Source organism: Amblyomma maculatum, chromosome 1, assembly GCF_055883805.1.
Source record: "Amblyomma maculatum isolate TAMU_Amacu chromosome 1, ASM5588380v1, whole genome shotgun sequence".
NCBI classification, from domain to species: Eukaryota; Metazoa; Arthropoda; class Arachnida; order Ixodida; family Ixodidae; genus Amblyomma; species Amblyomma maculatum.
Window position 1 is genome coordinate 179,192,750 of NC_139344.1, and position 19,875 is coordinate 179,212,624.

General features: G+C 41.5%; 1 protein-coding gene across 1 annotated transcript in view; it reads left to right on the plus strand.

Moving 5' to 3' along the window:
* The first annotated feature begins 334 nt into the window (after positions 1–334).
* Dlg5 (MAGUK family member discs large 5) overlaps positions 335–19,875 on the plus strand; it is a 126,052-nt gene continuing 106,511 nt past the window's right edge. Inside the window, exons 1-2 of the mRNA XM_084589677.1 lie at positions 335–970; positions 2,571–2,680. Of these exons, the coding sequence (XP_084445803.1) occupies positions 940–970; positions 2,571–2,680 (141 nt within the window). The 5' untranslated portion in view covers positions 335–939. The remainder of the gene's footprint in view (positions 971–2,570; positions 2,681–19,875) is intronic.

A 19,875-nucleotide genomic window follows, 5' to 3' on the forward strand; every position in this document is an offset into this window, starting at 1 on the left:
GACTATGACTATTCTAGTTCACTATAACCGCTATAACTGTGACCATAGGGTGTAACAGGAAGTAGACAAAGCCAAGGATAATTATTTGTCGTATATGGCATCTATTCACCACTTTTCTTGTTATTTCCGTCTGAACAAAAGAAAGTAATTCTAGCTTATCGAATCCAGCAATGTTAAAAGCTCAGAGGACAGAAATTTTCAAGCGCGGAAGTGCTATGAGAGCAGAGCGTATTGGTCGAAAAAATAATGCGAACCTAATCGTCGTTCTTTTTTTTTTTTTGGTTTCTGTTTCTGTTTTGGAACGCTCGTTGCGCCACTGTGCGGGAACGTTGAGATCTCACAAAGTACATTCGTGGGTTTGCAACCTCGCCTTTGATAATTTAGTGTTAATAGTGTGGCTTATAATATAATTGTAATTAAGTAATCAAGTCTTACATGTGGTGTTTATTGCGTAGTTAGCATATACCCTCTCCCCTTGGCTCGGCTCGTGCTCCTACTTTTTGCACTTGGTTTTTGTTTCATTTGCTCCGTACTTAGAGGTTTTGAGGTGCTAGTGTGCTGGTTATTCGATGTGTGTAGTTGCGCGAGGGCTACAGTTATCGTTTGCTCGAGTTTAATAGCGTACATAAATGAGTGGAATTAATGATAATGTGTGGAGGGGGCTTTAGCATTGGCTGCCGCGTCATAGCTGACATGGCGGGTATGCGGGGTCTTGGATTCACTCCTCACATAGTTGGGTCCGGAGGTGCCCACACATAACCACGTTAGCTTTCGCGGTGGGTCATTCGTAAGAACGTGCATTCGTAAAATGATCTCGCGACTTAAGGTTGTAACTACGCAAACTACGACTGTCTTCGCACCCGTCTTGCCCTTCAAGTAGCGTAGACGACTGCCTCTGGGTAGCAATTTCACATCTCGGTACCCTCGAGAAAATCCGTCATGTTTCTCGGCGGTGCAGGAAAAAATTCAGGTAAGCCACCTATTCTGACTTCTAATCTTTGAGGCTCATAGATTAGCTGAAGCAGCCGAAGTTTATTATCTTTTTGATCGCTTATGTATGATGCCCTAGTTTGTCGATACGTGTTTCTCCAGGGTCTGTGAACGGAATGTAAGTTTGGCTGTGCTGATCTTATTTAGCTATTGAATCGGTCTCAATTTCTGCTGTTAGCATCAATCTACGGCTGATCATAGAGAGCTAAATGGGTTCGCTCATTCCTTAAATTGTGCTTGCCTGCCTTGTAGCCTCGGCCAAACAACTGTGCATGTGAACTTTTGTTTTTGCCTTGCCGTGGTTTTCGTGACGTCGAAAGTAGAACAACTTTCGAGAACAGCACAGGGATAATGCTCAAGCGAGCCCCAACGTATGCATTAGATTGTTGTTTCTTCATTTCTCGTTATTCCATATATATATATATATATATATATATATATATATATATATATATATATATATATATATATATATATATATATATATATATATATATATATATATATATAATGTTTTTTTCCATTCTAGTATTTGTTATGGATCGAGTTCAATAACTGTCTTCGGTAATGAAGCGCAGTGATGAAGCGTTGTTACTTATGTGCTTGACCCGTTCCGTTCGTTGGGGGGTTTGCGTCTAGTTCGCATTTATGGACACTTTGTTGTGAAAAAGTATTTTTTTTTTTTTCATAAGCGTTCTTTTGATACTTTAAGGCGCTGCGCTATTTCTTTCTGCATTGCACCTGTCAAACCAGTTTGCAACTTTTGATTATGCCTGCTGTTCTGGGACGGGATCAGGTTGCCAGCTGTCAGGTGTTAAGTATATTTCCTTGCTATTGTAATGAAATGGCAAAATCATCAAGATTAGCTTGCCGGCGCAGCGTATAAAGTGCCAAACACCGTTCCGCCGCTGACGTTTTCATTTCGGATAGCGCTTTTGCGCTGTGCAAAACAGCTCTTGTAGGTTCATGATATTGTAAATTATACTGTTTTAGTTGAGTATAATAAATATTTTTCTGTCATGTGACTCATACTGTTCACGGCAGATTAAATAGAGCCTTTTCTTTTCGCATCAGAGGAAACCAAACATATAGTGGAGTGTCTTCTGAAAGTGTTTTTTGCCTATAGTGTGTAAAGCGAAGTCACGCATTTCTTTGTTAATTTTGCTCCAAATCGCTAACATTAGGTCATGGATTAGTTACATGTAGTTTACCTGTAGCTTGGATCATTATTGTATTAAGTTCATTTTTGGTGCACCTGAATTTCCATCGAACTTGATGCATGAAATTTAGTAGTGAAGCAGCAGCTGTGAGTGCTGTTTTATATTGTTTCCTGCACTGCAAAGAACAGGAAGAAAAGGTTGATACTGTTGTTTATTTATAGAAGTCTTGTCATATACAAAGCAAAAACAAGCTTTTCTGAATGTTGAAAAGCTCCTGTAGCTACAGTTTACAAGGCTTTCAGGAGGAAACGTGTAGAAAGAAGCATGGAAATATATTACACTTCATAAAGGTGGGGGAGTTGTGATGCCATTAACTGTGCTATTAGCCATGTTATTCAACTTTATTGGGATGCTTTCTAGGTGCTACTGAAGAGCCATCTGGGATGTCCCAATCAGTCAATTTGGGGCATGGCAAGCCTGATTGTCATCTGTCTTCTGACCGAGACTTGCCTCGAAGAGACCTACGTCAGGTGAGTTGGTAACATCATGTCATGGTACTGGTGGCTCTTCATTACATCCTCATATGGATTTGCACCCAAATGTTGGTGAGCCTCTTTAAGAATGATTTGATATAAACTTAGGGCCTCAAAACGGTACCAATGCTGCTGCTGTGTCCTTGTGGCCTGTGAATTTCTTTTTGTTGTTGGCTTTGTTTGAGTGGGGGGGGGGGGGCATTGTTGTGTGCAACATAATGTTGAGCTAAGCATTTTGATCTGATGCACTGGATCCGGTCAAAATGCTATGCCTTGAGAATGCATTTGAGTTGTTTGTTATTTCGAAAAAGTTTAGGACCACATTATGTACAGCAGTCTTGGGATTGCTCAATGTGGTGTAATAAGGACTTATAGTAGAGCATGCTGAGAACTTAAAATTGCTGGTTAGAAAAGCTTTAGTGGTAGGATCTGCTTTAATGTATTAAATTATAGGTTGGCGCAGTTATGTGCACAGTAAGCTTATCTGTCTCTTAGGCACGTTTCTTACTGATAAATTTTATAGGCTTTACGGCAGCTCATTTCTGGAGCTGGCACTATGTTGCTTGAAACTTAAGGAAGAAGAACCTTCACTTAATGGATGTTCTGATATTGGAGCACCTGAGTGTGCAGTGCTTCATCATTTTCATTGAGCCCCGCCGGGGTGGCGCAGTGGTTACGGCGCTCGACTACTGTTCCCAAGGACGCGGGATCGAATCCCGGCCTCGGCGGTAGCTTTTCGATGGAGGCGAAAAGCAAGGCGCCCGTGTGCTGTGCGATGTCAGCGCACGTTAAAGAACCCCAGGTGGTCAAAATTTCCGGAGTCCTCCACTACGGCGTCTCTCATAGCCTGAGTTGCTTTGGGACGTTAAACCCCACAAACCAAACCAAACCATTTTCATTGAACCAGTGCGTATTGTGGTGCATTGTGGTGGCACGAATAAAAGGTTTCTGAGATCTCACATAATTTTGCTCAGGTTTGTACTTGTGATCATTATTAATTTGCTGATGGAAACAAGTCTTATTTGCTAAGTTAGCATATTTTTATTTCAAGGTATTTGTTTGGCCTGTCTCTACTCCAAGTACTGTTTGGTGCTGGTGCACATTTATGGGAATGTGGAAACTTTGCATGTGGGGCATGTGGAAACTTTGCGAGTGCTCTCACCGTCTAGTAGCAAATTGTTGTTTTTGTTGGCCTATAGAGGCTTGTTTTATTAATTTGAAATTTGAACACTTAATTGATATGCATGCATGCTCATTTCCTGTGCCACTTCTATATTACTTTGCTGCAACAGAGCAGATGAAGTTTGTGAGCTCATTGTTTAGCAGTCTGAAGAGTTGTTAGGAAAAGGATGCTAGAGAGAGGTCTGCCCGTGTAAAACAGAATAAAGGTAAAATAACCTTTGCGAAACACTGGAAAAGGAACTGTCAACCTAAGAAGATAAAGGTTACTTGGTTCAGTAGGCTGGAGTGTGTTTGAAAAAGAGGGCAGCAAAGTATACAAAGAGCATACTGATGAAGTACGCCTTGGGGAAGGGAGAGGGAGGAAAAGGGGACCCTGAATTCATGATAGTCTCAAAGCTGGAACAGGCAGTCATTGCTTAGTACCTGCACATTACAATAAAATGCACTGCATTTCATTTGATAAGCATTATGAGTGTAAAGCAAAGTCAGCGTGTTTTATGATTCTAGCAGTTCATACTTAATATGGCTCAGTATTGAAATAGACCGTCAGTATTGGTTTAGCCTGTTTCAGGTGATGTTCATCATTATTGTTTCCACTTTGCAAGATATTGAATCATATAACGTACCTCTGCAGATATAACACAGCAATTAATTTCGGGGGGCTGTTTCAAGATTGACCTTTCGCTTCACGCAATTAAACAGCATTCATTGCCCTTCTTGGTGTCGCTCTTCGATGCCATGCTCTAGTGTTGTTTAGTTTATAATTGTCTTGTCACATTTCTTGATATACTTTTGTATTTTATGTACTGAGTTCCACTGCATGTAGCAGTGTTAGCCCAGTGCCTTTAAAGCTACTGTCACCAACATGTGGGCATGTCTGACATCATTTTGGTGCCTCATATGTTTCGACATCTAGCTTTAATTAAGGCTGGCTGGTATGCAGTTTTTTTACTTTTTGCCATCACCTCCTGCATGAAGCTGTCCTCTATCTTTTTCCTGTTGTCCTGTTTACTGTACTGCTTTCCTCATCCGTCTTACTTGCTCCGACAGTTAACCATCTAGTGGAACTTGCACTGTGTCTCTAATGTATGCCTAATTTGAATTAATTTTTATTTCTCACATGTATTGTAACTATTTTTATACATTGCACATTTACTCTGGGTGATCTATGAAATATATCAGTTCGGTGGACAGGACTCCTGTAGCGATCATTAATATGTGCTGAGGAACTTGCAAAAAGAAAAAATGACTATGCAGTGTGTGTTAACTGTTTCAACAATAAACATGTGCCAGCTACAATAGGCTTGAATTTCTTGTCATTCATAAAATGAAAATTTCTAGCTTTAATGGTAGAAATGATGGAAGGAATTCACTCTGTTCTTTCAGATTATGTGGGACAACTAATTAAATGATAATTTGGTATTTTTACTGAGTGATCTGAGACAGGTATAATTTGAAGGATTAGGGTACATTTTTCATAAGTGAATAGCGTAAAAGGTTGTTGTCAACAATGACAGTAGCTGCTTTAAAAATATGCACATTTTTGTATTGCAAGTAAAATTGAGCAAATCATAAAGTCGAAACTTTTATATTTATGGCATAATATCTAAAGGCAAGATATGTTCTTTTTTTGTTTTTGGCAATTGACAGCCTTGATTTAGTCTTAGTGAAGATTGCTACACTATTAGAAAAGACTGCAATAATAGATTGTAAACATTTGAACCTATTTTTTGAAGAACTATTCTACGAAACAACATTGGCTGTTCAGTGAATGCATAATAGCAGTAGTAATAGAAGCAACATAGACTGGAAGAGTCAAGAGTGAGAAGATTATTATGCATGTTCACTTTTTATGGGCTAATAATGAATTATGGCCTTTAGGTCTGGGAAGATTTAACTGATTTCACGGAAAGCATCGTGCATGTGACCACGCCTTGAGTTGCTAGTACTTTTCTTTTGCCTTGTAATTGTTTCCTGCCTAAAATGACATCAAAGGCAAAAAGAAATTGGCCTTTATAGATCATAGGGCACAATGTTCTAATCACAAAGAGATTATTCTCATGAAAAACTAAGCTTTTAGAAGCTGAGGGACACCAAGAAATGAAATGCAGGTGCGTCACCACCATCTGATTTTGCGAGTAAATTGCGTGAAAGGGCAGATACTAGAGGCCATGCTATGCTATTACTCATTTTAAGGCAGGGGCAACTCGTCATATTCCGTAAGGACATGGTGGGATTGAGATTAACGTACGAGAAAATTTTGAAAGTCTAATTTTCACGCTGATAGATGAATCTTTATCTGTGGGGCAAACATTGACGTAATGAGAAAGAGGCAAAGGATCAACTTTACAGAAAACAAAACTGAATCAATTTGTCCTCAGTGTGCCTTTTTATCTGGTAAGCCATTGTTCTTGAGTGTCTTGCAGTTTGCAATGCACATTTAGCTTTTTGTGATATTTTTTCTTTCTTATGTTATCCCACTGTGGTTATAATACTGATTAACTAGTTAGTACACTATCAGATGTTAAGTGTGATGAAGACTTAATTTACATGCATGCTAAGTGAACCGGTAGGCATACTGTGCACTTGCGGAGTGAAGGATAAAGTGATTAATATGGGTACCAAGACAATTGATCATAAACTGAAGATTGACATATAGTGGTTGTTGCCTGGCAAAAATTTTTCATTTCTGTGCTAGGTTTTACAGAGTCATAACAGTGAAATGAGATTTTTTTTTTTGTCGTAATTAACCCTTGTTGGTATGCACCTCCAGGATTTTTCTTCATGGAAAATTTACTATTTAAGATCTACTTGTGTTCATGCTCTTTACAGTTTGTCATACTTGAATTATGGGACAGCGTCAGCATTTTTATTTTGGTGAAGAGCATAGCTGCCTGTTACCATGTCAGTGTGATGGCACTGGCACAAATAATGCATTGTGACTTGGTCAGGTGCTTCAAGAAAATGTGGCATTATTGCAAAATTGCAAAATGAAATTCTCTTAAATAATGCTTTAAGATCACCCTAATAATCCTTTCAGAGATAAATTTCTTAACATGGTCTAGGGCATGTGGTAGATAAATAACTTTCACAAGTAACCATGTAGTAACATTGGTGGGTTAGCTTTTTAGTTTGCTAAAAAAGACTTGTTTACATAATATGATTAAATGTGTTTACAGAAACTTGGAATATTGCGCTCACAATTGTGCTTTTGTTTATTCTTGTTATCAAGTTTTAAATAATATTGGGATGTGTTTTATTGGCACATGTTGCTTGAACATGAATGCTTCATCTGTGGCTGTGTTTTCCTGGAAATGAAGATAGTTGCATTTTTATCATACCATAACTTTTCAGCTTAAGTGCTGGAGAACTTTGCCAGGCTCTTGCTAGCTGAGTTTGTCGCATTACAGCATGTCTGATATATATACTTTTTGTCTATACCAGCAGTAATTACCTTGAATTGAGATGATCTCATCATATTTTATATTTAGCCTTGCTTGCTTCATACCAACACATTTCTTGATAGATGCCGTTGAACCTTCATTTCCTTAAAGTAAGATTTTTATGATTTACCTTGACTGACTGAGGATCAAAGTTAAAAAGGTATTCATTTTCTCCGTTCTAGCATGTCTCCTTTTTTCTTATATTACCCCTTGCAAAACTGTTCAGCCATTGCTCTGTTAAAGGGCAACTCCAGGGGTTTTTTGACATTCGAATATTCTAATAAAAATTTTACTGTAGATTCTCCTCTCTGTCCTGACACATTCTACAAAATTTGAGCGCCGTACGATAATCCGTTCGCGCGCAACACGACTTTAAAATATGCTGTTTCCATGGCTTAAGTTGAGACTATTTCTGCCGGCAACACTGAGTTTCTGACATCACAAACAGTATACCGGCGTTACTGTCCACTTCCTGCATGATTATGAAATTGTGAGGCTTATATTGAACTACCTCAGACATTTTATGCAATGCTTCATGATTTCCATACTTTATTTTCACCATCCAACGCACGTACGAGTGTTTCTCTAATACTGAGTGTGACGTCACCATTTCGTTACCTGGGACGTCGTTTCTGGCCGTGAAAGCAGTTTCGGTTTCGATTTGCTGTTTTTTCTTTTTAAAAATACTTCTAATTGGAATTTCGAAAAACAGTTTTTTGTGTTCGAGTTAGGACATGCCGAGGAATGTAATTCAACCAAAAACATAAAATGATGGAAAAACCACCGGAGTTGACCTTTAAGGTATATTTCTGGGCTGCTTGATCTGCAATATATTGTCACAGTGTTGGTGACAAGAAGGAGGCACAGCTTCACTGCACATCCTTAGTAGAATGTATAAACTTTTATATATTCCCAACTGATTATTGTAGATTGATTGGAAAAATTTCACCTTCTCCTCTAACGCCTTAATGCAAGACTTTTGAGTTCTGCAGCTTCTAGAAAGAATGATGGGGACCTGCGCCAGCTGTACGAGTTAAAAATGAACCTAGCTGATTTTTTTTGCACCTTCTCAAGCATGATGACTTTAGTTTGTGTAGACGATCGCGCTATACTCTAGGAGGGGTCAGGTAAATGTTTTATGTGCCAAAATTTTAATTTCAGGTGAAGCTTTCCCTAATGTATGCCTTAAAAAGCAAAGTTTCTTCATTGCTTTATTGTAAATGCATGTTACGGGTTCATTCCACCTAAGATTTGATGTGATTATTACTCCCAAGTACTTGTAGATAAATACTGGTTGTTGATGTTACAAGCAAATGTTGTGGGATTTTTTGCGTGTTATTGTCATTGCAACAGTGTCTGTGATATAGATATTCATTTGCAATTTCGAGCACAAAGCTTGTATTTTTGATAGAGAGGTGTTTAAAAGTGCCTGGTTGTTGAATTGCTTATTTCACGATACAGAATGCCGTCTGCGAAAAGCTTAATCTTGTGCATCAGTGACAATGATGATATCATTTATGAATATCAGGAAGAAGAGTGCACCTAATACTGAGCCTTATGGAATGCTTAGTGTATGCTTGCTCAGGTAGAAGCTGCATCATTGACTTGAACGCACTGTTTTCGTAAAGACAGGTATGCTTTAATCCAGTTATTTAAAGTGTTGTTCTTTAGAATAGGCTTTAGTTTCAGCAATAATTTGGAGTGAGAAACTACTGTGAAACAAAGAGTGAGACACAAAATTTGGCAAATGCTACAGAATTGTCACGAAAAAGGTACCAATGCCTGTGAGTGAAATTGGTAACAAGTATATGTATGTGGCTGGTCATTGTGATGGCAGGTCGGAGTGTGGACCAATGTGCACACTCCTCATGTCAGCAGCAATCAAAAGGGAAAATTTTTGAGTCTTCACAATAAATGTGCACAATACTGTATGTAGCTGGTTTAATAAATACATAAGCAACAGTGTTTCGTCAAGAATCTGGCACGAATTACTCTGTGGAAGTGAGGAGAGCGACAAACAAGAAAAAAAAAAAAGCGTGCACTTTTAAATTCGAGCATTCTTATAAAACTGCCTGCTATTCCACATGTTACTGGGGATGAACAAAGGGCGATTATTTGCAGCTCCAGGACGAATGAAGCGGCTGGGCTAAAGCCAAAAAGACGCTCAGTTGTGGATGTGTCGGGAAGCAACCGGAAAGTCCGATGTTGCAAGGAGATATATCACATAGCAACATGGAATGTAAGATCTATGATGCAAGGTAAACTGGATGTCGTCAAGCGAGAAAGGGACAGATTGAACATTGATATCTTGGGTATCAGTGAGCTCAAGTGGACCGGAATGGGAGAACTTAATTCCGGTGACCATTATGTCTTTTATTGTGGGCACGAATCCAAGAGAAGGAGTGGGGTCGCTCTCATAGTAAACGGAAGAATGGGCAAAGCATGCTAGGGTACAACCCCAAAAACGATCGATCGAATGATTTCACTTCGGATCTAAGGTCACCCTTTCAACATAACAGTTATCCAAGTCTATGCACCAATTACTACTGCTGAAGACGCTGACGTTGAGATATTTTATGCAGACCTGCAATGCCTTTTAGACTGCACTCCATCATCAGACGTCCTTTTTCTCATAGGAGACTGGAATGCTAAAGTGGGGAGTGAAGAAATATCCAGAATTACAGGCAAGTTCGGTCTTGGTGAGCCAAATGAAGCTGGGCAGTGGCTAGTAGAGTTTTGTCAAGAAAACAACCTGACCATAGCGAACACTCATTTTCAACAGCCTGTACATATGGACTTCACCGGACGGTCTGTACAGGAATCAGATCGATTATATTCTTTGCCGGCAGAGATGGAGAAGCGCTATACAAGCAGTAAAAACAAGGCCTGGGGCCGATTGTGGCACCGATCATCAGCTTCGTGTTGCCAAATTTAAGCTTCGATTGAAGAAAACGCAGAAAACTAGAAGGCCTTTCAGGTATGATCTGAATCAAATTCCATCAAAATATGCTGTGGAAGTGAGGAATTGATTTCAAGAATTAGATCTAGAAGACAGAGAGCCTGAAGAGATGTGGACTGATGTTCGTGATATAATACAAGAAGTTGCTACTAAGATATTTCCAAAGCAAAAGAAATGAAAGAAAGCAAACTGGTTATCCGAAGAGGCTTTGCAAATAGCTGAGGAAAGGAGGATGGCAAAAGTTATGGGGGAAAGAGAAAGATACAAGGTTCTCAATGCGGATTTTCAGAAAATAGCAAGGAGAGATAAGAATGCCTTCCTGAACATACAGTGCCAAGCAGTTGAGGCCAACAGCCAATTAAGGAACACAAGAGGTCTGTATAAGACAATCGGAAGATATCAAAGGAAGCTTCTGTGCTAAACTGGGCGTTATAAAGGACAAACGAGGCAAGGACCTCACTGAAGCCTCAGAGATAAAGAAGCGGTGGCAGGAATACACAGAAGAACTGTACAAGAAGGACCCGGATGTGCAAACCCAACATAAGACGGTTGTGATTACTGATCTCGAGCCGGGCATCCTGAAGAGTGAAGTTTAATGGGCCTTAGCCAGCCTTGCTAAGAACAAAGCTAGCGGAATTGATGGCATTCCAGCTGAGTTGCTTCAATACCTCAACCATGACGCTGTTAACATTCTGCATACATTATGTCAGAAGATTTGGACAACTCTGCAGTGGCCACAGGATTGGAGAAGGTCAGTTTGCATCCCCATCCCAAAGAAAGGCAGTGCCAAAGATTGTTCCAACTACTGCATGATCGTGCTTATTTAGCATGCTAGCAAGGTGATGTTGAAAATCCTCCAAGGTAGGCTGCAGCAGTATGTAGATCGGGAGCTTCCGGACGTGCAAGCTGGGTTTCGCAAGGGCAGAGGAACTAGAGACCAGATTGTCAACCTTCGCTGGATCATGGAAAAAGCAAGAGAGTTCCAGAAACCCATCTACTTCTGCTTTATTGATTATGCGAAAGCGTTTGACTGCGTAGATCACAGCAGATTGTGGCAAGCTCTCTAAGAGATGGGAGTTCCAATTCACCTCATCTGTCTTCTCAGGAACTTGTATGAAGGGCAAGAGGCCACAGTCAGAACAGGGCATTGTCTTACTGATTGGTTTCCAATTGAGAAAGGAGTGAGACAAGGCTGCATACTGTCGCCCTGCCTATTTAACCTATATGCAGAGTGCATCATGAGGAAGGCCGGTCTGGATGAGTCTTCAGCTGGAATGAAGATTGCTGGAAAACGTATCAACAACCGTAGATATGCGGATGGTACCACTTTAATGGCAGAAAGTGAAGTGGAACTCAAGAGACTTCTGATGCGCGTACAAGAAGAGAGTGAGAAGTTTGGGCTTAAACTTAACGTTAAAAAGACAAAGATCATGGCGTCTTGCCCTATCAAGTCCTGGAGCATCAAGGGACAAGAAGTGGGAGCTGTGACAGATTGTCTCTTCTTGGGCTCTAAGATTACCCCGGAAGGAGACTGCAGCCATGAAATTAGGAGACGTCTGCTTCTGGGAAAGAGAGCCATGGTTAGCCTTGACTGCCTAGTAAAGAGCAGAGACATTAGTCTGCCAACCAAGATCCGTATAACTCGTGCTATGGTCTTTCCAGTTGTGATGTACGGATGTGAGAGTTGGACTGTGAAGAAGGCTGACCACCGAAGAATTGACGCGTTTGAATTGTGGTGCTGGCGGAGAATCTTGAGAGTTCCTTGGACTACCAGAAGATCAAATCAGTCGATATTGTCAACCATAAACCCTGACTGCTCATTGGAGGGTCAAATTATAAAGTTAAAGCTCAGGTACTTTGGTCATCTGATGAGAAGAGAGGAGTCGCTGGAGAAAGATTTGATGTTGGGAAAGGTTGAAGGCCGCCGGAGAAGGGGTAGGCAGCGAATGCGATGGTTAGATGGCATCCTCGAGGCACTGCAGATGAAGTTATGTGATGTTAGGAAGATAGTGAGAGACCGGAAAGCGTGGCGTGACATGGTCCATAGGGTCATGAAGAGTCGGACACGACTGAACGACAACTGAACTGAACTGATTCCACATAAGTGCGACCTGCTCCAAGGAAGTTCATTCTGCGAGGAGAGGGAGGGGGGGCTCTATTGTGACCGCATCAGCATATTGCGCTTCGAAAGCAGGTCGTCCGTGGTGAGTCTCGGCGCAGAGCACGTGAACCACTTTGGAGGGCTTGGAAAGTACCGATTGAGTTAGCAAAAAGGGCATAACGATCGTTTATTATAGAACTTTTAATATCCAAAGAAATACACCCGCCACTGTAGAAGCTGGCTGATCTTTTATTTATGGTTCTAAACAGGAATAGCACGTCGACCTGAGGGGAACTTTATTTGCTGAATTCTGAATTGCTTTTATCTCAGGTTATCCGCAAGAGCATTTTTTGCGTGAGCTATGCAACTCTTGAAAACGGGAAAATCTTGTGTCTACGAAAATGAAGTTAATATTGATAGCAGCTGTCAGCACGCTTATTGTAGAATATCAAAATTAGGATCTTCTCTTGTGTCAAAATAACCGGAACTTGCTGGCAGTAGACATTCTAGACTTTGTTGCGGGGCGACATCTAGGGCCTAGCCGTGAATGTACTGTGTGATGTCGGAGCACGTTAAAGAACCCTGTTCGGTTGAAGTTGAAACAATAAAATCGGTAGAGGACTGCAAAAGTTCTGCCTTAAAGCTACAAGAACATATCGTGGCACTGTCGAGAAAGGTTGATGATCTAGAAAATCGTAGCTGCTGTAATAACTTGATTGTCTTTGGGGTCAAGGAACAAGAAGAAGAAACGCCAAATAGCTTGAGGACTGCTATGTGACGGAAGTGTTTGAAGATAAATTGGGAATTGCAGTAGGAAGCATAGAGCGCATACATAGTTTGGGCCAGAAATCAGTGAACAAAACGCGGCCAGTGATAATGCGACTTTCTGACTTCGATGAAAAAATGAACCTAATCAGGAATGCGAAGAAGCTCAAAAGTACAAATATGTCCATATCCGAAGACTATTCTCTTTGAAATCAGAACATGAGAAAGTGACTTTGGTCTACAGTCTATATTCGTAAATAAGAGGATAAGGTTTATCTAAAATTTGACAAGCTGGTCTTCAATGGAGACACCCATGTTTGGGATGAACTGAGGAATGAAAGGCAGAAGCTTAATAGAGTCGCTGAAGATAACGATAGCAGCGGAGTCCAAGATAACGACAGCGATCAAGCTGTTTCGGCGTCGTGCCGTGTTGCCACCCGTTGAAAGCATAGCAAAACTCATGACTGACGAGTAGCTTAGGTTCGGCATTTGCGTCTTGTTTCTTTAACGCTCGAAGCTTTGGTAATAAGACCAGTGAATTAGGAGCGCTCCTGTATGATCTCGACCCGAACATTGCGTTTTTGACCGAGACATGGTTACACCCTGATGCTCTCGATGGTCTAATAGTGCCACCCGTCTACAGAATACTGCAGCACAATAGACAGTCCCGTGGAGGAGGAGTCGTGATTGTCCTGAAGGAGAGCATAAGTGCTGCAGCCTTGCCCGGTATTCCTAACCATGAAAGCCTTTTTTGCAAAATAGATTATGGTGGCAACACAGTCGTATTGGGCGGGGTCTATCGACTGCCTAATGCTGATCTTGCTTTTCTGGAACAGCTGTGTGATTATGTTCAATGTTTCCGGGGTGATCGAGTGAAGCTTATTTTGGGGGGCGATTTTAACTTGCCCAATATCGACTGGCTTCATATGAATACCACGGGTGCTCGTTCTAGACATTGTGAGCTTCTTCTTCTGGACATTGCTTTTTCGGGCAACTTTACTCAAACTGTTCATGTGCCAACTAGAAATTGTTTGTCAGTGTCACGCATTCTTGATTTATTGTTTATTAGTATTAGACTAGAGTGCATTTCTCACGATGTGCTGAATGATGTTTCGGACCATAGCCTTATTTTTGCTGTCTTTTCGTTTCCTATGCATGCTGACCTCAAAAAACATTCCGTCACTGTAAAAGATTTTACTAGAGCTGATGACATAGGGGTTTGGATTTTCTAGAGAGTCGCTTGGATAGCTTCAGCAATGAAGAGAATGCAAATGCTCTGTGGTACTCAATTAAACAAGATTTGCTTTGACTGTATGGAAAAGTTTGTTCCGAATGTTACAAAGAAAAAAAGACACAACCCATGGATCACGCGGGACATGTAATTCACATGAAACGAAAGCTGAAGCAGATGTGAACCAGTCGACGTAATGAAACTAATGTTAGCATACTGAGCAGCCAGTTAAGCAACAAGATCAAGCAAGCTAAGGACTTTTTCTTCAATGTTACTTTAAGCAAATTTCTCAATGAATCACCGGAAAAGTTTTTGATATATAAATGGTAACAAGCAAAGTAATATTTTAATATTTCCTTAATAGAATGCTTGTCACAAATCCAAAAGATATTGCAGACACTTTTAACGAGTATTTTCAGTTAGTGTATGTTGTCAAAGACACGGGTCCTATTTTTAAACTAGATGGCTCCACATCTTCCATGCCCGATCTCGTTATTTCGCGGGAAGGTATCTTTAACTTGCTTTTAAAACTTGCTGTTAAAAAGTCGAGTGGTCCTGATAATATCCCTGCAGCTTTCATACGCCGTTACGCAGAATGAATATCTTATTACCTTTATGTGATTTTTAACGCTTGTTTGTCTCAGTGCTCTGTCCCATTTGAATGGAAGACAGCTCATGTCGTACCCATCTTTAAGGCCAGTGATCGTTCATGCGTGTCAAATTACTACCCGATATCCTTGGTTTCAACCAGCTGCAAAATCTTAGAGCATGCGATCTGCTGATCATTGACTGAGCACTTAGAAGCGACTGATTTCTTATCTGATGCACAAACATGGTTTCAGACAGGGTTTGCCAACTGTTTCACAGCTGATCATTTCATGCCATGACTTTTGTTTAGCAGTTAACGATAGACAGCAAATGGATGCAGTATTTCTGGACTTCGCTAAAGCATTTGATGAGGTTCCTCACAGCAAACTCATAGAGAAACTTTATGCAGTCAGAGTCACTTCTAACCTTATTTGATCTTATAAGAGCATACTTAGATAATAGGTTTCAATATGTCAACTTTGATAACCAATGTTCAGATGCCCTTCCTGTCACATCCAGTGTCTTGCAGGAATCAGTTCTGGAGCCTATTCTATTTTTGATCTATATTAACGACATAGTGAATGTGGTGGATCCTGAGATAAAAATCCGACTTTTTGCAGCCGACTGTCTTCTATATACAAGAGTTAACTGCACAGAAGATCAAATTAACCTAAATAATAATTTGCATAAAATATCAAACTGCTGCTCTAAATGGGGCATGTTTCTTAACCGTGATAAGTGCTTGGTACTCCAGATATGTAAAAAGGAAACGGTTCTGCAACATCCATACACTATAGGAGGAGTGACGCTTAGAGAATCTTCAGTTGTAAAATACCTAGGAGTTCAAATCACAGCCAATAATGTAGCAAAATTGGAAAGAGTGCAAAGCATTGCAGCTCGATTTATTTGCAATAAATACAGAAGTACTGTCAGCGTAACACAAATGATCAATTTTCTTGGCTTAGAATCACCCCAGGCAAGGCACACAGAGGCCAGACTTAAATTGTTATACTTAATATATAATAATCTAATTAGAATCAATAGCTACCCATGCTTCCTGCTCTAATACACATTTTAATAATGGAAAAATAATTAAAGAATATCGAGCTCATAGTAATACGTTTAAGTAATCTTTTTCTGTCAACACAATTTTAAGGTGAAACAAACGGCCAAAGTGTGTAGTGAATAGCCAAAATGCTGAAACCTTTCTTGCTAAGAGCCTCGAGTGTGTGAACTTCCGATGCATAATAGAATGTGTATTTGTGTAATGTGTAACGGGCATGAGAGTAGCATGTGTCCGTGTATGTAGTTGTTTTTGTATATTTTTGTATCTTATTGCATTATTTTTTACTCACCTCTGCTTGGAGTCAGATTCTATAGTATTAATAAATAAATAAATAAATAAATAAATAAATAAATAAATAAATAAATAAATAAATAAATAAATAAATAAAGAAGGAAAGAAAGAAAGAAAGAAAGAAAGAAAGAAAGAAAGAAAGAAAGAAAGAAAGAAAGGAAGTTCCCAGAGCCCTCCACTACAGCATTCCACCAAGCTTACTTTTAGCACTTGTAAATTCGGTGTAGCATTCACTGACTGCGAGAAAACATTTGACTCGGTCAAAACCTCAGCAGTCATGCAGGCATTGCGAGATCAGAGTGTAGGTGAGCCATATGTGAAAGTACTGGAAGGTATCTATAGTGGCTGCACAGCAACCATAGTTCTGCATAAAAAAAGTGATAACATTCCAATTAAAAAAGGTATTAGGCAAGGAGATGCAATCTTCACAATGCTATTTACAGCTTGTTTAGAGGGTGTATTCAAAGATATGGAATGGGAGCAGTTAGGCATCAGTCATCTGCAATTTGTTGATGACATTGCCTTGTTAAGTAACTCAGAGGACCAATTGCAACTAAGGATTAATGATCTAGACAAAAGAAGCAGAAAGGTAGGCCTAAAATTTAATATGCAAAAGACTAAGGTAATGTTGAATGGCCTGGGAAAGGAACAGCAGTTTAGAATAGGTAGCGAAGCGCTGGAAGTGGTAGGCGAATATGTCTACTTTAGACAAGTAGTGACCGCAGATCCGACCATGAAAGGGAAATAACTAGGAGAATAAGATTGAGATGGGGCGCATTTGGCAAGTATTTGCAGGTTATGACTAGCAGCTTACCGGTATTGTTCAAGGGGAAAGTATACTACAGTTGCTTCTTATCTGTACTCAATGGGGCTGAAAAGTGGAGGCTAACGAAAAGGATTCTACTTCATTTGAGGACAACGCAGAGGGCTATGGAACAAAAAATGGTAGGTGTAACTTAAGAGATAGGAAGCATGCAGAGTGGGTCAGAGAAATAACTCAAGTTACTGGCATTCTAGTTGAAATTAAGAACAAATGGGCATGGACAGGCCATGTAGCGTGAGAGAGGACAACCGATGTTCTCTTAAGAGTAACCAATTGGATTCCAAGGGAAGGTAAGCATAGCAAGGGGTGGCAGAAAATTAGGGGGGGGGATGAGGTTAAATTCGCAGGGGTCAAGTGGATGCACCTTGTACAGGACAGGGTTAATTTGAGGAAAATGGGAGAGGCCTTCGCCCTGCAGTGAGTATAGTCCGGTTGATGAGGATGATGATGACGAAATCCGGTATGGACTAGGAGGCATTTTTAAGGAATGGCTCAGTACACCACTTTCTGCATTTAATCCACGAGATCTGACTTATGCTCGTCCTACTTTTTACAAACGAGAGTGGCTCGTCGTTTTGGCCGTTTAACAGCCAAATTTTGTTAGAGAATTCGTTCACATGTCGAATAAGCTGGCAACATGCAGCTAAAGCGTCTGTTTTATGTGTTTTTTTCATTTCGATGCTGCACTCGCCCCAAAATGGTGATAGTGCGAAATCAGTAGACCACTTGCCACCGCTGCAGAAGCATGCAGGTAGAGAAAAGCTCCCATTACTTCTGCTGCGATTGCGAAGGCCGCAGGAACCAGCACATGCTGCCCTCTTGACCGGCCATGTTTGGGGGAGTGCAAGAGGTCAGCTTTCTGGGCAGATGGCCGGAGATTTAACATCATGCGGTACGTTGGCTGGTGGCCATGGCACATCCACAGCGAGTTTCTTTTTTTGGTGCCAGACATTATAGCGAAAGTTTCACTACTCCAGGTACAACCCGGTTTTGCCCCGCATTAAATGCTTGACCTTCAGCCTCACCAATGTTATACCAAGCACACACCCACCCCCAAGACTGACAATGTATGACTATCCAGGGTAGAACGAGGGAAAGAAGGTGGCTACACAGTGTGAAAGAGCGCTGTGTGAACAAGTGGTGAGGGGGAGCCTCAGTTCGCTAGCCGAGCCAACGTTTCGACAGGTGGACTTGTCGGACTTGACTTGTCTTCGTGTTGGCAAGTCTGTTGGACAAGTTCGACAAGTCCACCTGTCGAAACGTTGGCTCGGCTAGTGAACTGAGGCTCCTCCTCAACACTTCTGCAGTGCTCTTCCATAATGTATGACTATGTGTCATATGACCATGCATGAGGTCGCAGGTTCGAGCCCCTCGCTCTCATCACAGTTGCTATAGCGACTGAAGCCAGCTGTTGTCGACCCACTGAAGCGCTGAGTTGGAGAATGGCATACATAACAAATACTCTTGTACCAGTGCTTACCTCCCTTATTGCCTCTGGCGGGCCATTTAGGGACCTCCATGTGGCGTCAGATTTGTCCTCTTTTGTAACACTTCTGCAGTGCTCTTCCATAATGTATGACTATGTGTCATATGACCATGCATGAGGTCGCAGGTTCGAGCCCCTCGCTCTCATCACAGTTGCTATAGCGACTGAAGCCAGCTGTTGTCGACCCACTGAAGCGCTGAGTTGGAGAATGGCATGCATAACAAATACTCTTGTACCAGTGCTTACCTCCCTTATTGCCTCTGGCGGGCCATTTAGGGACCTCCATATGGCGTCAGATTTGTCCTCTTTTGTATCAAAATTGGGGCGCAAACGTTTTTCGTGCAGAGTTCTGGGTGGTGTCATACCATTTCGCTGTCTAATTGGCATGCATCCGCTAGTCAAGTTAAGTGACAGGGACTCTAACCGACTTTTGTGCCGCCAGTAGTATGCCGTAATAAACACCTCCCCCCCTCACACACCAGGTGACCTAGCGCAGCATGCATTTCTAAATCTGCACTGCTGCACGAGCAAGCTTTTGCCTTCATACATGTAGGTGGGCCTAGGTGTCTGAATATTTTTTTTGGAGCGTTAGCTACACTGGCCTAGGTTGAGCAGTTTCGCATGGCTCCTGGAAAGCCGTGCTGCACCAGCGCGAGGGGCAGTGACGTCACACGGCACGCAGCTGGCGTGCCGGAGCCACATGCTCCGCCATCGCCGTGCACGCGCTGGTCTGCGTATTCCAGAGGAGTGACGTCTTAGCTGCGGCAGATGCACTGGCGCAGGCATGTGCCCAGCTGTGTGCCTCTGTTGCGTAGTAGCCAAGTCTGACGCTGCTTGTGCGCTCCGCCACTGCTGCGCACGTGCCTCGTCGGTCTGTGCATTCCAGAGGACTGGCGTATTAGCCGCGGCAGACGCACTGGCGCCGGCGCATGCCCAGCTGTGCGCCTCCGTTGTGTAGTAGCCAAGTCCACACTGTGCTGGAGCCACTTGATAGTGTCGCGCATGCGCAGAAGTATCAGTGGGGGTATATATATAGCGGTGTGTTTGCCAGTGTGGTATAGCCATGGAGAAGGAGAGCGAAATTGCTGCTCAGCAGCGTAGACGTGCGGAGAAGTTTAACTCATCGGATCCCGAAGTAGTTGCCTGGCAATTAGCGATTGAGCGTACGCTACATATATTCTGGCATAGCCGAGCTAAGCCATTGCCAATATTTCTTTTTTGTAGAAAGGTTCTTGGGCGTGAACTACTGGTCTAGTG